This window comes from Prunus mume, linkage group LG2 (genome assembly GCF_029339155.1).
Source record: "Prunus mume cultivar Tortuosa linkage group LG2, ASM2933915v1, whole genome shotgun sequence".
Taxonomy (NCBI): domain Eukaryota; kingdom Viridiplantae; phylum Streptophyta; class Magnoliopsida; order Rosales; family Rosaceae; genus Prunus; species Prunus mume.
Genome location: NC_142699.1, coordinates 43,024,350 through 43,048,416, shown reverse-complemented (window position 1 = coordinate 43,048,416; position 24,067 = coordinate 43,024,350). Strand labels below are relative to the sequence as shown.

At 39.2% G+C, this 24,067-nt stretch overlaps 2 protein-coding genes across 2 annotated transcripts; one reads left to right on the top strand and one right to left on the bottom strand.

Moving 5' to 3' along the window:
- Positions 1-7,533: 7,533 nt before the first annotated feature.
- Positions 7,534-9,438, top strand: LOC103343944 (monothiol glutaredoxin-S17-like). The gene is made up of 3 exons (XM_008247573.3): positions 7,534-7,687; positions 7,792-7,860; positions 8,818-9,438. The coding sequence occupies exons 1-3, from the start codon at positions 7,598-7,600 to the stop codon at positions 9,298-9,300; spliced, it is 642 nt and encodes a 213-aa protein (XP_008245795.2). The 5' UTR covers positions 7,534-7,597; the 3' UTR covers positions 9,301-9,438.
- Positions 9,439-16,169: 6,731 nt separating this feature from the next.
- On the bottom strand, positions 16,170-23,773 carry LOC103322440 (cyclin-dependent kinase C-1-like). Its single transcript, XM_008224353.3, has 13 exons — positions 23,233-23,773; positions 23,004-23,145; positions 21,195-21,276; positions 20,891-20,981; positions 20,719-20,748; positions 20,416-20,525; positions 20,249-20,321; positions 20,044-20,164; positions 19,801-19,918; positions 17,713-17,852; positions 17,535-17,592; positions 17,198-17,268; positions 16,170-17,069 (listed from the first exon to the last, which is right to left on the bottom strand). Exons 2-13 carry the CDS (start codon positions 23,111-23,113, stop codon positions 16,526-16,528), a joined length of 1,548 nt encoding a protein of 515 aa, XP_008222575.2. The 5' UTR covers positions 23,114-23,145; positions 23,233-23,773; the 3' UTR covers positions 16,170-16,525.
- Positions 23,774-24,067: the final 294 nt, after the last annotated feature.

Here is a 24,067-nt window from a genome sequence, read left to right as displayed (position 1 = left end):
AAACGACCTCGAAATCGAGATCCGCGAAATCCTACGCACTCGTGACAACTTAAAGATCACATTGGAACAGTTTGCAGCTCCACCACACTTGCCCACGGGCCACCACACGCGCCGGCAGCAAGCGGGTGTGCAGAGAAATTCGCGACGGAAAATCTCCAAATCACAAGTCACCCTCTTGGCTACTGGTCCTACTCAACTAGGGGAGCACTTCATTCAACTACGGGTAAACCCAAAACCATCTGGGAACTGGCCGGAATTTCGAATTGAAAACCGGCCAAAACCTAATTTGAAAATAACTTCCAAAACCTCAAAATCGTTTATATCCTAAGCAATAGGCAGCTAGAACAGATAAAAAGAAGAAGAAACCTCACCTCAATCACCGGAAATGGACGGTGGAGTGGCGCGCAACGATCGGAAAACCTCCGATTTGAACCATCGATACTACCGACTATTCTCAAGTTTTCCGGCGACGAAAACTAGTGGGTCTTGACCGACGCGTCAAGGACGAAGCCAACGGAACCGATGCCGCCCTTGCCGTGGTCCGATGGGAGAATCGAGAGAGAGAGAGAGAGAGAGAGAGAGAGAGAGAGAGAGAGAGTCGAGTCGGGAGAGAGAAACCGAGAGTGCGCGGGGAGAGAGAAAAGACGGGAAAAAAATAAAATGAACTAAAAATATGATTTTTTTACAAATACCCTTTTCAAATTATTTACAGTTTTGCCACCGAAAGCAATTTGATCGCCAAAACTTCATTATAATTCCGATTCAAACCTATCGCCTGTCCACGAATTCATCTCAGAACCACCTACGCAACCAAACCACTTGGGGTCCCAAAATCCTTCCGGACAAGAAAACGACCAAAATATCCTACCCCAAGGGTAGTTTCGTAATTTCACAGTTAATTTAGTTTTACCCTTTTGCATTGGAAAATTAAATAGAGTCGGGGTGTTACACTAACGGATAATGAAGTCCTGGAAGGGATACAGAAGTATTCTAACTGGTCACTATTACCACAGATTTACTTCAAAGGGAGGGCTCGTGGTTTCTGTCACATAGGAACTTTAATGAAAGGTTGCCCAAGTGAAAGTACAAGAAAATATATTTTTTATTAGAATGCACAATAAAAAAGTTGCACAAGAGAAAACACTGAACTCTTGCAAAATGTGATTTTGATTTTGATGGAAGAAAAGATGTTGAGGCATTTGCAATGTAATGTTTTGATTTTTAAGGGTGTTTAATTGCATGGCTAATTTCTGTTTCTTTTATTGTTTACTTTCTTTTTGAATAGTACACTTTGTTTTTTTCCATTAAAAAAAAAAAAAAAAAGAGGCCAAGTGGCTTTGAGATATTAACCAATTGATCAATGGATAATGAATCCGTTTCAATAATCCAATAGACAGTATTAGTCGAAAACATATAACTTTCATTAAAAAAAAAAGTAATGAAATCAAGTCGTTAAAGTACAAGGTTGAAAAAGATTAAATATTAACTACAATTTAACAAATAATTAGAATTTTTATTTTTATTTTAAATATTATTAAATAACTGTAATATTCGTAGACACATGCAGAATATATCAATAAATCTATGATATATGGCCTTCATACTCAATAAATCTATGATATATGGCCTCCTCCTCTGGATGGAAAACCCTTCAGTTTCCAGTTTCCCCCCAATATGATCCGTCCAAAGAAAGTTGTTCATAGATTTGTTATTTGGTGTTCATAGGTTTGTTCTATTGTTTTGTTTGTTAACTTACTCGTTGTTCATAGATTTGTTATTTGGTGTATTTCGCTTCATGCTTGTGCAAGTTGCAAAATCCTTTCCATGTTTGAATCTGCTTGTTTTGTTCCTTTTCTTTGTTTCCTTTGATGATTTTGAATCCTTTTCTTTGTTTCCTGGGGATGTCAGAATTTGCCCCTTCGTTATTGCCCACCAATTGTTCGACTAAATGCCTCAAAGACGTTGTTTTGTTTGCTGCTGTGTGAGACTCTAAATATTTACCTTAGATTGTTGGGCTCGATCTCACGAGCATGTAGGAGAAAACGGTTCATCAATCGGAGCTCCACAACCAAAGTTATGAATTTTCGAAGTTTTTCTAGAATTAAAGTTAGAGTTGCAGAGGCTCTTCGAGGAAGAAGAAAGACTCTGCTTCTCACTTTTGATTTTTTTTTAAATGGTCCAATAGCAAGCTGACACATGTCCATTTCTAATTGGCCTAACTTAAAAAATTCATTAAAAACTCATATGTGTGCCAAAAAATTCACAAAAAATTACCCACAACTTTTAATCACGTGTACTTTTATCTCTGGCCTCCAAATCACATGTGCTTTTGGTTAGATTAACTGGTATTAATTTTGGTTAGATTAATTGGTATTGACTTTTGTTAGATTAATTAAGTAATTGACATGGATTTTGTTCATATTTGATATGAATTTTGGTAAACTAATTGTGTCACTGACATGGATTTTGTTCATATTAATTGATATTCCATACAGACTGTAATCAATTAGTAATACACGTAAAATTCTTATTTGTTTTAATTACGAATAACATTGTATTGTTAAAATTCTAAGGGCATTTGGTTGTCTAAATAAATTTTGAATTTTTGGCCTTTTTTTTAACACACTACATGGATATTAGACTTGAACCTTGGACCTTGCTCGAGTCCTTTGCGATTTTTAGTCTTTTAAGGCCTAGTTTGGGATTGCTGTCACTTTTAAAAAAAGTTGCTTCTGCTGTGCTTTAAAAATAATTAGCTGTAAAATAAAGCAGCTCCATGTTTGGTAAACACTATTTTTAAAGTGCTGTTAGTACAAAAAGCAGTGTTAAAACTGTTTGGTAAACTTTAATATAAAATTGTTGTAACTGTGAATAATGACTAAAATAGACATGATGTTAAAAGTGTTATGCACTAATCATGTGGTGGTAGTGGTAGTGATAGTGACGGAGTGGAGTTGAGGGTGGAGATGAAGGCGAAGTTGATGGTTGTGGTGGTGGGGATGGCAGTTGTGGAGGTGGCGACGGTAGTGGCAACATGGTGGTGGTGGTGGATGTGGAGGTTTTGGAGGAGGTGGTGATGGTGGTGGTGGTGGTGGAGGTGGTGGTGGTGGTGGTGGAGGTGGTGGTGGTGGTGGTGGCGGCGGTGGTGGTGAATGAGGAGGAGGTGATGTTGGAGGTGGTGGTGGCGGAGGATGAGGAGGAGGAGGATGTGGTGGTTGTGGTGGTGGTGGTGGTGGCGGTGGTTGTGGAGGTAGTAAATGTGGTGGTGCAAGTGGTGGAGTTGGATGTAAAAGTGGAGGTGGTGTCATTTTTTAAAATGAATGATGATATTTTGAGAATTAAAAAAATTCATTAAATGTTTATTTCTGCTTCTTTTGAAAGCAGCTTTGAAAAGCAACCAGAGTCACTTTAAAAGTCTTTGTCAAAAGGCCACCGCTTTTAAAATAATCAGGATATTTTAATTTTACTAAACACCTTAAACCGCTTAACTTTAAAGTTAAGGTGTTTTGGCCAAAAAGCAATCCCAAACGGGCCTAAATCTTGCACCTCCCCTGAAAAATTCATGGATCCGTCATTGCTCGTATGTAATTGTAAAAATTGTGTGTTATGTAACACCCCGACCCCAAATTTATCCCATGTTTAATTAATTTAAGTGGAATTGAGAAATTACCCGTGGGATAGGGGTATTTTAGTCATTTTCTTATTCGGAAGGAATTTAGGAATTTCGGTTGTACCGTTGCGTAGAGCACGGTGAGATGAGTCCGTAGACACGTAGTGGGCTCGAATTGGAGTTGTAACGAGAGAGATATGATCAAAAGAAGCTCAGTGGCATAATCGTAAAAATTTGGAAAATGAATTTTTGGTTAAAAGACGGAATTGCCCCGTCACTCTCTCTCTCTCCCGCACGCGTCTCGCTCTCTCCCGACGGCAGCTCCCTCTCTCTCTTGAAACTCCGCCACCATCCATGGCGGTGGATGGGACCGGTCTAAAGGACCGGCTCGCCGTCGAGACGCCCTTCCCGACGTCGGCCGCCTCCGCCGGAAAATGCGAGTTTTGGCGGTTTGACCGAAACCGCGGCTCGATCTCCCTCCTCCGGCCACCGTTTCGGGTGATTGAGGTATGGATTCCTACCTATTTTTCATGATCTAGCTGATGGTTGGGTAGGATTGCATCAATTTTGAGTGTAGATCATCCGATTTTCGATTTAGGTTTCGGCCGGTTTTGCGATCGCGATTCCGGCCACTTCCGGTCAGTTTTTGGGGTATGCCCAAGAACAAAAGTGACTCCAAATTAGGTGTATTACCTAGGGTAGGAGTCTTGGCTCACGATTTGGAAGTTTTCCGGCGATGCGATATCGCTTTAGACACCCACGCGCTGCCGGCGCGTGTGGCGGCGCGTGGGCACTGTAGCTGAGGGGCATTTTTGTCCCATTGTGATCCTCTCGATGTCATGAGCTCGTAGGTGTGCTCGAATCTCAATTTGTATACCGTTAGAGTTCCGAACGGATATCGCATATCGCGTATTTTCCGGGTTCGCTAGGTTTGGACCGTCGGATGGTCCTGAAATTATAATATGTTGATCTAGGTATTACCAGGATCGTGTAGGATTCGACGGATCATAAAATGGAGTCCCGGATACTCCGAAAATGCCAACCCTAGGGTTAGGGTTTTAGTGACCGTCCGATCGTGCGATCGTGAGCGATCCGACCGTCCGATCTGGACCAAACTTGCAGGACATGTGTCCTAGAGCCTGTAGAACCTATAGGATCTTTCGGATCGAAATTTGGAGGTTGTGGGCCCCGCAGGCCCGTTTGACCCTAGGTTGACCGTGAGACTTCCGAAATAGTCTTACCTTTCTTTGAAGGTTAGAATGACCTTAGTGATAGGTCTGGAGCGTTGTTGAGCTAAATGGATATTGTGGGTTTAGGATATAAATTGATGAATTTAAATGGGGGAGTTTATGGTATGCTTTATTTGTTGAGGTTTATATAAGATTAGAAATTATATTTTATATGTTTAAATTGTGTGGATGTTTAAAAGTAAATAAAGCGATTGAATGTTAGCTTACAGTGCTATACGCACTACCCCACGTACCCCATATTGTGATCATGTTGAAGGTGGTGAGAATGTAGCGTGCCCAGTGAGGTCGCACGCGTCTTTGGATTAGCCGGCGTGTTGACAGCCCATACGTGGCGGTGCGTCCCGGCGTATGAGGGGATGTGATTGTGTGATGGCTGGTGAGAATGTAGCGGGCCGGTGGTGAGAATGTAGCGGGCCCGGTGTGAGGTCGCCGCGCGTCTTTGGATTAGCGGCGTGTTGGCGGACTCCATACGTGGCCGGTGCGTCCCGGCGTATGAGGAGATATGGTTGTGTCGGGCTGGTGAGAATGTAGCCGAGCCCGGTGTGAGGTCGCACGCGCCTTTGGATTAGCCGACATGTTGGACCCCACGTGGCGGGTGCGTCCCGGCGTATGAGGAGATATGGTTGTGTGAGGGTGGTGAGAATGTAGCCAGCCCGGTGGAGGTCGCAGCGTCTTTGGATTAGCCGGCGTGTTGGCAGACCCCATCGTGGCGGGTGCGCCCGGCGTATGAGGAGATGTGATTGTGTGATGGTGGTGAGAATGTAGCTGGCCGGTGGTGAGAATGTAGCGAGCCCGGTGTGGTCGCACGCGCGTCTTTGGATTAGCCGGCGTGTTGAGACCCCATAATTGGCGGGTGCGTCGGCGTATGAGGAGATGTGATTGTGTGATGGCTGGTGAGAATGTAGCCGTGCCGGTGGTGAGAATGTAGCGAGCCTGGGTGTGAGGTCGCCGCGCGTCTTTGGATTAGCCGGCGTGTTGCGGACCCCATACGTGGCAGTGCGTCCCGACGTATGAGGAGATATGGTTGTGTGAGGGCTGGTGAGAATGTAGTCGGGCCCGGTGTGAGGTCGCACGCGTCTTTGGATTAGCCGGCGTGTTCCCATACGAGGCGGGTCGTCCCGTCGTATGAGGGGTGATACTGTGATTGTGTTTGATGGGTTGTGATGGATAAATATTAGAAGGTATGTAATTGTGTGGTGGTAGTGGTTTATTTGATATTAAGAGCCAGGCTAGATCTGAAAGAGCTACGTGTGGCTTGATCCTCGAGAAGGGCGTAGGCGGCTGAAGTTACTAGGTGCAGCCACAGATTAGACCCCACTTAGGTGGTCTTATTGGGATTGGTTTAGACCTCGTTGTTGGTCCCAAAACTTGGTTGAATTGAGGCTTGTCCTGGGGACTAAGTGAGTGAAGGTGTGCATAAATAGATTTTGAAGTGGTTATATGCATGTTTGATGCATTATGTTATTTTAAAACTATTGTGGGCAGTTCTGCTAGAATCATTTGAGGGCCGGAGGCCATTTATGTAAATTGCATGAGATTATATTGTGCATGCTGCCGGTTGGGTTATAAAATGTGTTTTATGCAGGTGGAAGTTTTGGGGAAATGTTCAATTTGAGGAGACTCACAAATTTGAGAAAGTCTCGTGCCCTTAATCCTCTATAGTAAACGAGGCGTAAATTTAAGGAGTAAACCCGGCGTGGGTGTGATGCGGGGTCTCCGCAGAGGTTCGTCTCGGGTTCCGAGAAATTCGGGACGGGTCCTGTCATGTTAACTTCTCGTTGTTCATAAAATCATTCTGCTTGGTCTAAAAGAAAAATTAAAATAAGCTTTTATACTTAAAAGAACAATATATGCATGAACTTAATTTCAAATGACCACCAAGTTACATGAACCCATTAAGAAAAGCTCAAGGTTTCTCGTTCAACTGAGGTGCATGTCCTGTTATTAAAGAAAAAAGATGGTTTTCTTCACTGGTCCAGAAGAATTAACTTAATATACATGAGGAAGACCATCTGCATCCCATCCAACCATATAAACTGATCCCTGATATAATTCCAGTGTCGATTTTTGCCAACCATGAATATACTTATGGCCTATTTTTGGTGCATCTCGTTTTAACCAATAGTGTTAACAGCTCGTTTTAACCAAATAGCTTTGTACTGTTGGATTGGAAACATGAACCATAGAATCAGGCCTTGTAATTTGTACGAGCCCTAATCCCAATTGACATAACCATGCCATTAGGCCCAAAAGACTAAAATACCCATATGCCCAACTTTAATTCACAAATCAATATAGGGTAGGGTTCTTATTTGTGTTTGTCTTTTCTTTCTTTGTTTCCCATATGCCTAACCCTAAACCCTAAACACTAGCCACATACACCAACTTACCTTTTTTTAATTGATATGTAAAGTCGTTTTTTGGAAGGAATATATTTTTGAAATATAAAAATAAGAAGTAATGGAAAGTTTTATAAAAAAAATTACCCACTACGTTAATTTAACCTTTATTATTTTATTTCAATTAATTAAGTTATCTTGTTTTAGAAGTCTAATTAATAGAGGATATTTCTTAGTACTTTGAAAGTTTCCGTAAATTCTTTGAGGAAAAAAAGGTTTCCGTAAATTATGCCTCTACCTTTATATGTATAGAATAGTCAGCCTTGTTTTTCTTTGTTTCCATCTCTCTCTTTGTTTTTGTGCGTTTAGGGTTTAGAATTTCAAAGACTTGGTCATCCATGGGTGGATCAGTGAAAGTTGTTCAATTCAAAGAGCTTGATAGCGTGGTCCGTCCCTTGAGGTGTGAGGCTTCGAAGCACATGGACGAGGTATTTGCCCACTTTTCATCTCTAACTGGGTTTTTTCTGGTGCCTCTGTGTGTGTGTGTGTTGGTGTTTTGTTTTTAATCTTCAATTGCTGATTAATATTGTAGGTTGAAGCTGAAGAACAGCCTAAGCCTTATTCGGTTTCTGATGTGCCGTACTCCTCTGCCTTCGTGAAGGTATGCTTTTTGGGTATAGTATATACATGTTATTCGCTGGTTGTGAGAATATATTGTTTTTACCTTTCAACGAAGTTCTGCATTTAAATAAACAGGTTCTGTGAATATAGCAATTCAATTGAACTGATTAGTTAATTCCTAATCAGAGAACAACGTAGCAACTTAGTATCTTATTCCTCTTTCTCCTTTAGTTCAGGTTCTCAAAAACCAAACAGCACAATGATTTTTTTACACATACATTTTGATGAACCATTGATAGGTTAATGAACTCAATATCATTATAGATATTGCTGTCTATTGCTTCACCAATTCTTAATCTCTAACAGCAGACTTCTCTATATTGATTCACCATATTATTATTCACTTTGCATCAGGCAAAAAAGAAGAACATATTAAAGAACAGACATGTGGAAAAATCAAGCAACGAAGGAGAAAAAAAATCAAATTTTTTTGGACATAATACAAAGTGATTAGTAACTTATCCCTTGTTTTTATTATTAACTTATCAAACCATCCATTAGTTAGTGAATGGGTTATAATAATAGTGATTATTGCTCAACATGTGCTAATGAAACCTTTAGCAATTCAAACAACTATCCACCCCCAAAAGTGATTACTAGATCCGAGAGAATTTTAGATGGTGTTTTTTTTTTTGTTGCTACAACTTGAGGTGTTTATGAATCATGTGCTCAAGCCTGGGACCTTTGCGTTTTTTTTTTTCACAGGATTTATGATCATTAATCAACAGTTTGGAAGATGAAATAGAAACATAGATGTCCCATGCAGTATAACGCTCACTTTAATTGGATAACTGGAAATGCATGCAAGTATGAGTTGAGTGATGATTGGAAAAAGAATTTTGCTGCTGATAAACTTTTGTTGTTGGCTTGGGTTCTACTATTGTTCTGTATCTTGTTTTTCTCTTGGTCATTTTTTGTTCGTGTTTTCTATTGTCAGGATGGAAAGGTCGTTGATACATCACCTAGTTTGGCCACTAAAGTTGCTAGGGTTGTTGGGTCGGTTAAGGTTGGAGAACCTGTTGCTCCTGCCAGCCTTGTCACAGTTCAAGAGTTAGCGAAAGAAGCTGAATCTTCTGAGGAGCAAATTCAAGCTCAAAATGGCCTTGATGATGCCTTGAAAAGGCGACTGAAGAAGCTGATTGACTCTAATCGAGTCATGCTTTTCATGAAAGGAACCCCTGAGGAGCCCAAATGTAGATTTAGCAAGATGGCAGTTCAAATTTTAAAGAAACATAAGGTCGAATTTGGAAGTTTCGATCTTCTTACGGATAATGAAGTCATGGAAGGGATACAGAAGTATTCTAACTGGTCTTTATTACCACAGATTTACTTCGAAGGGAGGGCTCGTGGTTTCCGTCACATAGGAACTTTAATGAAAGGTTGCCCAAGTGAAAGCACAAGAAAAGATTGTTTTTATTAGAATGCACAATAGAAAAGTTGCACAAGAGAAAACACTGAACTTTTGCGAAATGTGATTTTGATTTTGATGGAAGAAAAGATATTGAGGCATCTGCAATGTAATGTTTTGAAATTTAAGGGTGTTTATTTGCCTGGGTAATTTCTGCTTCTTTTATGGTTTACTTTCTTTTTGAACAGTACACTTTGTCTTTTCCCAAAAAAAAAAAAAAAAAAGGGGCAAGTGGCTTTGAGATATTAACCAATTGATCAATGGTAACGAATCTATTTCAATAATCCAACAAACAGTATTAATCGGAATTTCAAAAACATATTACTTTCATAAAAAAGTAATGAAATCAAGTCCTTTCTCAATGAGGGGTGCTCACATAATTTCTTTCATCCCAATTTTTTGAGTCTATGAAATCAAGTCCTTTCTAAAAAGTCTTCTATTCAAAATGATGAGAATAGTTAAACGAAAGAATGTATCAGATTTATTTGAGTCTATGACTATGAGACTTGTAGGAAGGTCATTCATTGGTCAATACATATATGGTATGTAAAATCTACACACTTCTCAGAGTATCTATACCACCTTATGATATATCCACTCCCTGAAATGGACACATGGTATTGAATATATTTAAGAAAAAACAGACCAAAAAAGTTAACAAACTTCATCCCTTTCACACCAGAAATGAATATCCACGTGAGAAAAAAAAAAAAAAAAAGGAGGAAATTGTTATTAACTTTTATAAAAATATATATATATATTTCATCATGTACTTTTTTTGTAACACCCCGACTCCAAATTTATCCCATGTTTTAATTAATTTGAGTGAAATTACGAATATACCCTTGGGATAGGAGTAATTTGGTCATTTCTTATCAGGAAGGAATTTAGAAATTCCGGCTGTACCGTTGCGTAAAGCACGATGAGATGAGTCCGTAGACACGAAATGGGCTCAAATCAGAGTTGTAACGAGAGAGTTACGATCAAATGAAAATCAATGGCACGATCGTAATTATTTGGAAAATGGATTTTTGATAAAAAGTCAAAAATGCCCTCACTTCTCTCTCTCTCCTCCCGCGTGTCTGCTCTCCCGATACCGTCTCTCTCTCTCTTCGATTCACAGCCATCCGGCCACCGCAGGTTTGAGACCGGTCACGTTCGAGCCGGCAGCGTCCGGCCACGTCGCACCCAAAATCTGGCCGGAAACCTCGTCAGCCACGGTTTCGATTGGTTTGAGCGGGTTTTTCCGATGTTGCACCGCCGCCTCCGCCGCCCAATCTCGGTGAAAGAGGTATGGTTCCTCACCCATTTTGCGAGTTCTAGTTGCCTGTTGGGTAGGATTGGATCAATTTTTAACGTAGATACTCAATTTAGAACCTAGGTTTTTGGCCGAATTTCGGGTTGAAATTTCAGCCACTGGCCGTCCGAATTGGACGTTGCCACAGTTGAAAAGTTGCTCCACTCGTCGAATACTAGCTGGAGCCAGCAGGTGGCTCTCGATTTGGAAGTTTTCTGGCGATGCAATATCGCTTTGGACATCCACGCTGCCGGCTCGTGTGGTGGCGCGTGGGCCTTTGTAGAAAAGGGCATTGTGTCCTGATGTGATCTCCTGGTTTTCATGAGCACGTGGGTTCTTTCGGATTCCAATTCGGTTGACGTTTGAACCCCAACGGATTACGCATATTGTGGGTTATCCGGGTTCGATAGGTTCAGATCGTTGGATTAACTCCAATTTAATATATGTTGATCTGGGCATTCCTAGGATCGTGTAGGATTCGACGGATTGTAAAACGGAGTCCCGGATACTCCGGAAATGCCAACCTTAGGGTTAAGTTTATAGTAACTGTCCGATTGTGCGATCGTGAGCGATCCGACCGTCCGATCTGGACCAAACTTGTAAGACGTGCATCCTAGACCTTGTAGAACCTATAGGAACTTTCAGATCGGAATTTGGAGGTTGTGGGCCCCGTGGGCCCGTTTGACCCTAGGTTGACCGTGAAACTTCGGAGATAGTCTTACCTTTCTTTAAGGTTAGAATGACCGTAGTGACAGGTCTTGATGTTATGTGGGTTATGGGGGATTATCGGATGCTAGATGGTTGTTAAGGTGTTTACAATATTAGAAATTAATGTATATAATTATGTGTGTATACAAAGGTATAAAAGAGTATAGAATGTCAGTTTGGAGTGTTATACGCACTACCCTATATACCTCCCCGGATATTGATTACACTGTGAGGAGTAGTTGGCATGTAGACAGACCACATACGTGGCCGGGTGCGTCCCGACATATGAGGAGAGATGTGATATTGTGTTGAGGTCGCGCGTGTCGTAGGAGTAGCCGGCGTGTTGGACCCCATACATGGCGGGTGCATCCCGGCGTATGAGGAGATGTGATATTGTGTTGAGGTCGACGTGTCGTAGGAGTAGCCGGCGTGTTAGCGGACCCCATACGTGGCGGGTGCGTCCCGGCGTATGAGGAGATGTGATATTATGTTGAGGTCGACGTGTCGTAGGAGTAGCCGGCGTGTTGCGGACCTCATACGTGGCGGTGCGTCCCGACGTATGAGGAGATGTAATATTGTGATGAGGTCCTACATGTCGTAGGTTTATCCGGCGTGCGAACAGGCCTCATATGTGACTTTGGATGTTCTGGCGTCGGGGAAGATTTTGTGAGTATTGTTGAGTTGTGATTTAGAGAAAAGGGGTTTTAGAGAAAGAACTACGTGTGGCTTGATCCCTCCGTAAGGGTACTTAGGCAGCATGAAGTTACTAAGTGCAGCCGCGGATTAGATTTAGTTAGGTACTTTGTTAAGTTTGTTTCGGACCTTGTCGTTGGTCCCGAAATTTGGGTGAAAGTGAGATGCAATCGTGTTTGGAATGTGTTGGTAATTTGTTTTGAAGTATTTGAAGGCCGGAGGCCAATTAGCTGAATTGCATGTTGTTATCTTGTGCATGCTGCCCGTTGGGATATTAAAATGTGAATTTTGTGCAGGTTGAAATTTGGGGAATGTTCAATTTACGGAGATTCAAAATTTCGCAGAAAATCTCGTGCCCTTACTCTTTTAAGAAAAAGAGGTTCTGATTTGCAGTGGGCACGACATCGGGATGATGTCGGAATTCCTGAGGTTAAATCTTGGGTTAAGGGAAGTTCGGGACGGGTCCTGTCATTTTTATTACATTTTTTTCTATAACAAAGTGGAATGCAAAATAATATTTTTGAAGTGCCAATAACATTTTTTTTTAGGGAACAAAGAACAAGGTCAAAAACATAAGAAACAACAGAAAGATGGGGTTGTCGAAGAATATATACCACCCGAGTCATTCTATAGTGAGGGCCTTATGAGGCTCTATCTTTAAATACACCTATGAGAAAGAAATTGTTATATATCCTTACTGCTGAAATACTCAATACTGATTTCTTTCTTTGATCACTGTTATTCATCTTAATAATGAGTTGGCGTAAATTACTCAAATAGTCCTCAAATTTGTACGTGATTTACATTTTGGTCCATAAATTAAATTATTAGTCCAAATGGTACATAAACTCTATTTTAATTGCCCATTTGATCCAACCGTTACATTTTCTGTTAAATGTAACCAAATTTTAGGGGCAAATACGACTTTTCATAATTAACAAATAAAATAAGGTTAAAATAAATACAAAATTTGAAAATAATTTAAGAAAAAGAGAAAAAAAATAATGAGACCCAACCCCTCCCTTTGATTTCTTCTCCCCCATTCCCCACAGACCTCTCTATTGAAGTCCACCACTTGCTGCTCCAAAGGCGTGAACTTGGCAGGTAGGTTGGAAGAGAAGAAGGTTTTGGAACGTAGGATGATGGTTCTAAAAGCTTCTGGAGGAACTTTTGGTGGAGGGATGGATTGGGTGTTGTGGGTGTAGGGAAAGAGTTTAGGTAGTTTGGGAGATGAGGAGGTGAGGTGGAAGGAGAGGAGAGTGCACTTAGAGGGTTAGAAATTGACAATGGCTGTGATTTTGGGAGGTGAGGTTGGCAGGTGATGAGGTGAGGAGGAGGTGGTGGGTGGTTGTCTCTCAATAACAAAGGAAAATCAAAGGGAGGGGGAGCTGGGGTTATGGGTTCATGGGGCCTAGGGTGGAGGGTAGTTGTTGGATGGGTTTGGGTGGAGTGGTTGTGGGATGGGTTTTGGGGGTGGAGGGTGGTGGCCATGAGAGAGAGAGAGAGAGAGAGAGAGAGTGTGTGTGTGTTTTTATTTATTTTTTAATATTTATTTATTTGTAATGTACGAAATGACCAATTTGCCCTCATATTTAACAACAACATTGACAGAATGTAACGGTTGGATCAAATGGGTGATTAAAATAGAGTTTATATATCATTTGGACTAATAATTTAATTTATGGACCAAAATGTAAATCGAGTACAAGTTTGAGGACCATTTGAGTAATTTACCATAATGAGTTGGAATTAGTTGTGAAACCTTAACTAGATTTGTACGCATGCATATTTCAAGAGGTTGGACTACTTCTCCACCGAATGTAATTTAGTTAACTCTAAGCTCTTTTAGATAATTTCGCTTAAGTCTTGCTCTATTATTTTCACTCCTCCCAACCACCCTTACCACTATATTCTATGTTTTCATGCTTTCAGGGTTAGATCTCATAAGTTATTGTTGTCAAAATTGCAGGCATTTATTCACCCAATGCTTATCGTGGTTTTGCTCGCAAGCTCATCGAGGATTTGGAAAGAATCAGGTGGGTTAGCTTGTTGTAAGTCCGTTTAGGCAATGTTTCACTTGTTGGCATTGTAGTTTTCACAAAATTTAATCATGCAATGCAAGAGGTTTATGAACAGCAGAAAGAGTTGATTTTACTTGGAGGGTTGTTCTTGCAACTCTTGCTTTTGATATTAATGTAAACCATCCATATAAACCGCTGGTTGAGGCAATAAAGAAATTCAAAGTAGTTGAAAATGCCCTTGCTCAAGTAGCATGGAATTTTGTTAATGACGAGTGTGGTTCTCTTAGTTCATATATCTTGCTTGTTCTTCTTGGCCTTTCTTCAGTTTCTTCTTATATTTGGAATGTGGCATGCAGACTTAATATGCATTTGTTTTGATTTGGAAATGGTTGATGCCATCACTATCATATGATGTTTTGCATTGTAGTTCAGTGAGATTTTATACAAGTTCTGCATTGTAGTTTTGCACAAACTACATTGCAGTTTTGGAAACTGCATTGCAGTTTTGGTAATTACAATTGGATTTTTGCTATTTCCTTAGCCTTCAACCCCATCAATTTAAGGAATAGAGGCTACCCAGATGAGAAATTGGGTGGGCAAGAGAAGATGGAAACTGCAATGCAGAAAAAGGAAACTGCACTGCAGAAAAGAGAAACTACATTGCAAAAAAGCGAAAACCTACAATGCAGAAAACGGAACGTCCAATGCAGAAAACAGAAACATGAATAACCTATTTTACATTCTAGGTGGTCTTTAGTCTGATTCCCCCTCTCCCAACATGTCTTGAATAATAAAAAAAAATGTTTTGTTTTGTTTAACTCTAGAGCTGAGCATTTGTATTGCAATTTCTGTTTATGCATTGCAGTTTCTGCTTCTACATTGCATTCTGCATTGCAGTTTCTATTTTAGTACTTTCATCTTGGTTCCTCCATTTTGCTTCTATAAAAACAAAAGAAATTTTTGGTTACTGTTTTCATGTTTGCTTCTGTTTTTACATAATTGATATCTACATTGTATTTTTGTTGCAATTTCTGCTTTTATTTGCAGTTTTTTTGTGAATATGTGGTGAAATGATTTTTTTTTTTAAACCGTTGATTGTTTATATAAATATTGTATAACTAAATAAATATTACAAAATCAAGTTTGGTATAGTGGTTTGTGAGTGAGCCATCTTTCTTTGAAGGTTAAGGTTCAAGTCACTTCAACGACACATTTTTTTTTTTCCTTTAAAGGTGAATAAAGGGCAACAGATTTGGTCCCATGTAGATGGTGGCAGGCCGGCGGTGGAGGCTAGCGGCTACAGATGGCTAGAGGTGGCTAGCGGTGGGCATCCGGAGGTGGTCGGTGGTGGCGCCGGCAGGTGGTTGGCCGACGGTGGCGGTTGGCTGGATATGGACATGTGGCATAATATGCTTGCCTTAGAAGGAATGGTAATGTGTGTAATTTTGATATTTTTTAATGATATTTTTATAAAATTAGGTACCTACATTTTGGTCTTTGGCCTTATTCTAATTAGATGAAATTGTATTCTTATCTTCCAAATTAGTAAACTATATTGTGTTTTAAAACTAACCTCCCTAAAATCAAAGGGATAAATCCAAACTTAACCAAATACACACTTGTGTTGCTTTCCTGCACGCTCAAGAATATATATAATACCTAAGATATTAATATAGGTAATAGACACGTAAAAAAATTTGGGTCCCCTGTGCGGTGGCACCACTTGCATACCCTCAGGGCCACCCTTGATCACCACCCATGTATATATGTTTCTCTATATTAAAAAATTTGTGCATGAGGTCATCAACGTACCTACTTTGCATATTATATATAGCTTTCATTAAGGATTTTATAGGACACAATTGGATGCCAAAATGGTTTCCGATTTGTCCAATTTTTTGCAAGGATGATCTATAAATGTAGACTTAAAAAATAAATTGTTTACATCATTGAAAAAAAAAATTGTAAAGTACCTTAAAAGGCGTCTCAAATAAAATTATTTGAGAAATCCCTCAATAGAAGGGAGTATATATATATATATAATATTATATTATACGGAGTATATTAGGTTAAAATTTGTGGAAGCAGAAACATAATACCTCTATGTGACCCATTCATACAAATTACAGTTTATATCAAAGCCAAAACTGTACGACTAGATATTACTAGAAATAAAAAGGGCAATTTTACATTAATTTAATTAAACCACACAAGCATTCCCGCAGACTACTCGCCTAAGTGCAAACTCAGAGTCAGATGCACAACTCCAAACAGAATCATGCTGCTACATCCAACTTTTCTGTATATTTTCCAAGAGATTATCACATAAACTGATAAACGGGTACAAGTCAGAACAACCCTGGTTTAATGTATTTTACATATGAATAATTTAGTAACGGTTCGATGATGCTTTCCACCTCCAAATTATTTACTAAATCATCCAAGGTCAGATCCCTTGTATCAAGGAGGTGCATATCACGATACCATCACTCGTAACTTTGTATAATCAGATCAACCATTACTGCTGCCAACCATACTGTTGATTGCGGTTTCCACCCATCATGTTTGAGCCCCGACCAGCAGTGGAGCCACCATATGGGCCATTTTGAGGATAGTTTGGACCACCTACTCCATAACCACTACCTCCACCCCGAGGACCTGCACCAGGCATGCCACTAGAACCATATGGCCCGCCTCTCCCTTGTGTAGGATATGGGCCGCTACTGTACCCACCTCCACCCCCTTGACCACCCCTATTTGGATGGTTGTATCCACCACCAGGGTTTCCACCAGGTGGGTATCTGCTTGGCCCTCCAGAGGGCCCGCGGGGTTTCCCATAATGATGGCTAGGCCCTCCAGCAACTGGGGGCTGAGAACCATGGATGGGCTGGTTAGGTCCAGGCCGCATTTGGGAATGTGCTTGGCCAGATTGCTGAATCGGTGGGAGGCGATTATGCTGTGGGTGCTGCAGTTTCTGACGTTTTGCATTTTCTTCATGTTGCCGTTGCTGCTGACGTTTTTTCTTTGTCTGGAACTCATGTGATGATTCATATTTTGGTAAACTGAGCCAAGAAGTGGTTTTAGTTAAATAAAATAACAAGTGGTGTAGATCACATGACAATAAATTTTTTTTCTTAAAGAATAAAAATAAAAATGAAATGAAAGGATAGTAGTAGTACAAGGAACCAACCTCTTCGGATCACAAGGTAATGGATCAGTCCAGAAGTACTCAGCATCAAGAGCATCCTTAGCAGATATTCTCTACAATTAATTATTAAGAAAAAACAAAATGATAAACAGTATGTTAGAATCCCGCCTAAATACAGTAGCATTCATCATATAGGGACACTATGCCACATTTCTCTCCTTACAATGCAAAACCAGCTAGTATTACCATTGCTACATTTATGAAGGGGCAACTCATAGGACCAAGGATTAACTTAATAAATTACGAAAGATGACTGTTCTACAAGGTAAAAATAATTCATGCACACATAAGAGGACAATTTTATCGGATATGTACACACCTGAGAAGGATCAAGTGTCAACATTCTCTCCAATAACTCCAAAGCATGGCGGTCAAAACTATAAAGCAAACAAAGAAAATTTAAGCTAAGATACAAGCCACAAGGCCCAAGGCTTATGCTTACCCTGTATGCTGATGACAGAACATGTGAATACAGCGGTAGTAGGAAAATTACTTACTGTCTAAAAACCTCCCTGAGACGTCTCTTCATTGGCCTTGTTGGCTTGAAGTTGTTATACCAAGGAATCTTTGAAACTCCGGGCCAGTTGCCCTCATCTGGAGCTCCACACAGCTCAAAAATTTTATTTAATTGTTCTGGCTACAATAATTAAAACAGAAAAAGAGGATTACATTGTTGCGATAAATTATTGAAGATATTAATATTTTACGTTGGAAAATTTTATACCTTGTACATATGCATGTTAAACAGTAACATATGCCCATGGGACTTCTTGGAAACCCAAGAGCATTAAGACAAACGAAGGACTCAAGATGGAGTCAAAATACTCAAACTTCAGGAATAGTTAAAAGTCGGAGTTAGGGTTAGAAGACCAAACTAAAACAATCTCTTGACGCAGACTTGGGAATATGCTTCAGTTGTGTCTAGATAGTAACCAAACCTAGGAAGGGTTATAACTCAGAGATAAGTATTATTGAGGACTCGAGTAGACACAAAGATAACGAACGACATCCAGAAGTCTTGGTGTGCTGGCAAAAGGACTTGGCAGATTAAAGAGCCAAAAAATTGTAAATGACCCAGGCTATTGGATTGAATCTGGTCAAATGGAACTTAGGAGGTCGACCCAAAGCTTACTAAGTACACCAGCTGTTTAAGAAATTCAAACTTCAGGAACATCTGTGTTATAGACAGCGGTTCGATCAGAGAAAATCTTGATAGAAAGGGGCTTAGCTCTCAATGGATGGAGCTGGATGGTCAGTGGGTTCAACCCACCTCCCTCAGTTTAAGACACGAAAAATGCAACACCAGAAGCTCAGTTCATTTTTCATTTGGAGTTATATTCAAATTGCGTAATTTACGCATACTGAGACACATTCAAGCCTACACCTGCACCCACTTGGATTAAGGGGAGTGAGGCTTCCAGTAACTTGTAAATCTTAAGAACCTGTGAGAAAATTGAAGAACTTGTTAAGTGGTAGGTATGGGCTGGCTGGCAATGACCCTGTGAGAAAATTGGCCACTAAGTTTGTACAGACTTTGGGTTGATCTGTATCCCATAAAACCTTACTTTGGATGAGTAACAAAAATCTGACATAGAGAGGTTGGTGTGGATGTAGGCGAGTTACCAAACAAAGTAGAAATCTTAGTGCTTTTATGTTTTTTTTTCTTTACAGCTGTATTTTAATTATGCAGAAAGTAGTGTCCTGATTGAATGTCAGTTGACTGGAAATGAATCCTGACCAACCTAGTGACTTACTAGACATGTGTTAGCATAAGTAAAAGTTAAACACTAGAGCTTGAACCTGCACTAATCCGCAGTCAAAGTGAACCCATACTTCAGTTAATACACTGTTTGACCTTTCCTGTCACTCTAGGACGCAATTGCAATTAGTTGCATGAAGATTATAATGTTTTCTTTCTAGTTCTCAATAAATTCATAGCAACATAAAATTCTTATAACTGCACAATGCAAAAGAAATTAAAATAAAATACCAAAAGGATGGTTAATTAATTAGATGACACAGACAACTACAACACATCCTAAATTGAAAACTACCTATTAAGCATAAAGAATGAAACTTACAAAAAGGGAGGCAAAAATATACTCTAAAATTATGGCCCTTTTTATGACATCCGAACCCACACTTCAGTTAGTACACTGTTTGACCTTTCAAGGTCAAACAGTCAACCAGTCACTCTAGGATGCACTTGCAATTATTAGCATGAAGATTATACTGTTTTCTTTCTAGTTCTCAATAAATTCATAGCAACAACATAAAATTCTTATAACTGCACAATGCAAAACAAATTAAAATAAAATACCAAAAGGATGGTTAATTAATTATATAACACAGAGAACTACAACACATCCTAAATTGTAAACTACCTATTAAGCATAAAGAATGAATTTTACCCTAAAATTATGGCCCTTTTTACAACATGAATTTCGTATAACACATGGTGTTATTGTGAATCTATCTTTTGTGAATTCCTACCCAATTCTTTATCTTTCAAACTGTTCTAAAATAATCTTATTGGTCCTATTGTACATGCCTGATGAGAGCTTGCAGTGCAGAAAACATTTTACCTCATCTTTCCCGGGAAAGATTGGCTTGCCATGTAGAAGCTCAGCAAAGATACACCCAACCGACCACATATCTACAGCTGGGCCATACTTAGTAGCCCCAAGAAGCAATTCTGGAGGTCTGTTCAAACAAAGACAGATCACAAACTATACTTTCTGTTGTACAAAATTTTATTTCAGAAAAAAAGGAGCCAAAATTGAAAGATACAAAATCTCTAGAATCCATTCAAGGGAGTTCAATTTCACCTGTACCAAAGAGTAATAACACGATTTGTAAGATTGGCATTGTGATCGTTTGAAAATGAACGGGCGAGCCCAAAATCTGCAAGCTTCAGATTACCTTCATTGTCTATAAGAAGATTAGAGCCTGCAAGAAAAATATAAAACATAATGTAGGCCTCATAAAATAAAATAAACTAGAAATGGTGATAGAATACTAGCGTTTATAAACCTTTAATATCACGGTGAAGTACTTGATTCACATGACAATAGTGAAGCCCCGTCAAAAGTTGTCTCATGTAGCACTGTAAGACAAACAGGTAAACAGATGGGAAGAGTGCTTCAAGTATCAAATAGTTGGTGATTAAGTACACTTTGCAATCTTGCTGTTTGTGATACCTTAATCTGAGGAACCGAAAATCTCATCCCAGGTCGATCAGCTAGGCCTGTCAAATCATGGTCCATGTATTCAAAGACCATATAGATGCCACCTTTATACTTGTTACCATCTGCAACTCCAAGAAAAACATATTTAAGTTAGAAATTCCGTGATATCAAATCAGGGTAAAACAACGAAAAAAAATTGGCTAAATTAGACAAGCCAGATCTAAAGAAAAATGGTAGTGCTTGACCAGCTTTAAACCAATGAAGATGACAATAAACACAATACGCTAATGGTGATCACAACAACAGAGTACTTGCCTGGTCTACCTTGCTCATCCTTCTCTGGCCCTGTAAAACAATCCCCCAAATTATTGATAGCTAAAGAAAACTATAAAATGAAACTGTTCCAGGAAACAAAGAGTGCATTATAAAAATTCCCACAGTTGTATACAGAGACATAAATATCTAATAGAAAGTATCACTACAATACCTGGAGATGTCACAATCTCTTTCAAATTGATGACATTCTCATGATGCAGCTTCTTTAGAATCTTGATTTCCCGTATGGCAGTTATGGGGAACTGGACGGGACACAATTCAAAGAAGTTTGCATATTTAGTAACTGATTACATATTAACATTAATCTTTCTTGATTGGGTACTGTACTGGAAATCCAGTTCGTAGGAAATTAAAAAATTAAGGTATAAGTGAAGGGGCGGTGGCACCATTGTTCTTCTATGTAATCAAAATAACAAAGCTCGATGTGGTTCATAAAACTAAAAAGCATGACATACCCCCTCTCTCTCATTGTCCATTCGTATTTTCTTCAAAGCAACAATTTCTCCCGTCTTTATTTCTCTAGCCATGTAAACTTGACTGCAATTATTTGACAGCATCAGCAACCAAAACGTACAAAGAATGAGAATCCTCTTAACTTTGTAGGAGGACCAAAAAAAAAGCACGCATCAAAAAAGTTCTAGAATAAAGGGTTCCCTTAGGAAAGGATAAACAATAAACAAATTAAACTCTTAAATGAAGGTTAGTGAAGTTCAAATAAGAATATTTTGGTGGCACAATAGGATCCATGGATTTATTGTCAAATTCGTTAAAACAATATGTGGCCTGATTATCTAATCAGAAAAGAAAAACGAAAGTAGGCCTCATTAAACATGAATGACAAGTATACACTGTTTAACTTATTATTTTGAATGATTGTATCCATGAAGCACTTGCATTCTTTATTATAACTTCTGCAAGGAGAACCAGTCTCATTATTTTCTTTATCAATGAAAGTATCCTTGAACCATTATTATCATGCACCTTTCTGTGCAAGTGCACCGTATATTGATGTTAAAAAATCACAACGCATTTGTTTTGGAAAAGGTTCTTTTTTTCCTAAGGGGGTTGATGTCCTCCAAGCTATATGTACAGACGACTGGACTCCTAAGAAGAGAGAGTGTAAGGTTAAGGAGGAAGGCAGGTTTGGGTGCCATATGACTCAACATTCAAGGTGCTGTTAAACAACTTTTAAGGTTAAACATTCATCTCAGTTTGGATACACTGCCTACATTTATGTTTCCTTCTAGAAGAGGCTCCAGGATTTTATATTAACAGAGGTGCTTGGAAAAAGGGAAGGAACTTGGGATACATAATAAATAAATAAAAATGGGTCACCAAGGAATACAGAACCGCAAATGGCATCTATAATATACTGTCACTAAAGATGGTGCGAGGAGAAGCAGGCTTATACGGTATAAATTTCTTCAACCAAAAGTTGAAATGGGGAAAATTAATTTATTTTTGGGCCATTAAAGCTGTTGATTCATGCTATATTCTGACAAGTAAGATTTCAGTTCACTTCAGTGTTGAGATTAACATGAACAAGAAACATTAGGGTTAAACAGAGAGGTTTTACTATGCCTGTTGTGGAACAAACACAAGTCCAATATCTACTGCCTTGTAGACATTGTTTAACAATGTCTTCTACAACTTAGTGAAAAAGGTAAAACGAGTTGGGAATTATGAAAAAACAAAGGGCTTGCCAAACGAAAAATATCTGTAGACACGTCCAGATGGTAATTTGTCTGTTAAGCCATGTGCTCTAATCAATACCTATTAGCACTTGTCCGGCGACTAGAGTGCCTTGTTAGTGATGTATCAGGTAGTAATTAGCAAAAATAGAAAAAGAATGAACAAAAACCAAAAAGAAATATTGAGGTAATCCTTTATCAGCAATACATGCTAATCATTAAATTTATTTCATACATTCATCAAGTCGTTGCAGTAGTAAATTCATAAAGAAAAACCAACTATTTCAGTTCCCCCTGAGGGTCAAAGTAAAATAACAACTCTGTTTAAATATTTGTTGTCGATAATCATACCCATATGAGACCTACAAAAAAAAAAAAAAATTGAGCAAATTGAAACATCAACTTCTAAGATTAAACTTCACTAACCAACATCATGTTATCTGACAAAACATCAAACAAGAAACAAAGAAAAAATGGGTGCCAAACTACAAGCCAAAATCCACAATACTTAAAAAAAGTAAAAATGCTACGACAGAAACTTCCAAGTACTGAGATGCATGGAATTGAACTAACCCATAGGTTCCCTCGCCAATTTGCTCCAATTTCTCGAAGCAGTCGACGCTTCTTGAACCCCATGAAGGCACCTCGTTGAGATTAAGCTGCCCAGGGGCTGCTATTGCCATTATTTCGCTTATTCTTCAGCAATCGATTATATCTTCAATTTAATACAATGGCATAATCAGAACACCATGCTAAAACAGAACAAAGACAATGAAAGTTGCAGATTTTCTCATCATCATACCTGAACGATATCAATCGTCCGAGAAAAGGCGATGAAGCTACCAAATCCAATTGGTGCTTGTTAACAACTCCACCCTCTTCTTCTTTTGGGGTTCACAGACTCCAAGAATGCAGCACCGGGGCTTTTGCAGAACAACTGTACACTTTTCGAAATTGATAATTCTCTGTTCCAATCAGTTTTCTAGGGAAGCAAACAGAACGCAGACAAGCCCTCCTCTTCACACAGTAATTGGTTCAATCTCAGATTCACGAACTGAAAAACGGAAATATAAAGAGAACCCAATTTGGGAAGACGCAAAAGAAGGCGGCCCACTAGGGTTTAAGGTGCGTGCCGTTCACCAGAGCCGAGGCCGATCGAGGTCTGGCGCTTTGACAGAAAAACCCTAGCTTCAGCTTGAGGGGCGCAGGGAAGGGCGACGGTAAAAGCTTTGTCTTGGTCCGTTTTCCAAACGTATATCCAAACTTCAATCAAATAAGCTCATCACAGCGACAAGAGTAATTTTTTTGGTGTAACACTAATGATCCAGACTAAATAGAGAAATTGGAACTCCAATCATGCTACTTATGCCTATCATTTTCTAAAGTAGGAAAAGGAATTCTAGTGATTCCCAATGATTTAATGTTTTTTATTTTTAATATATTAAGCTTTTAATTATTGGTAATTATTTTTTATTAAAAAATTAGGTATTAAACATAACAATTTTTATTAATTAGGATTTGAGAGAGAATAGTAATACTACACTTACCAAATTTTTATCTCATATTTCTATACCATATGATGTGACATGTTCATATCATATGTCACATCAATTAAATCAATGAAGTGTATTTTAATA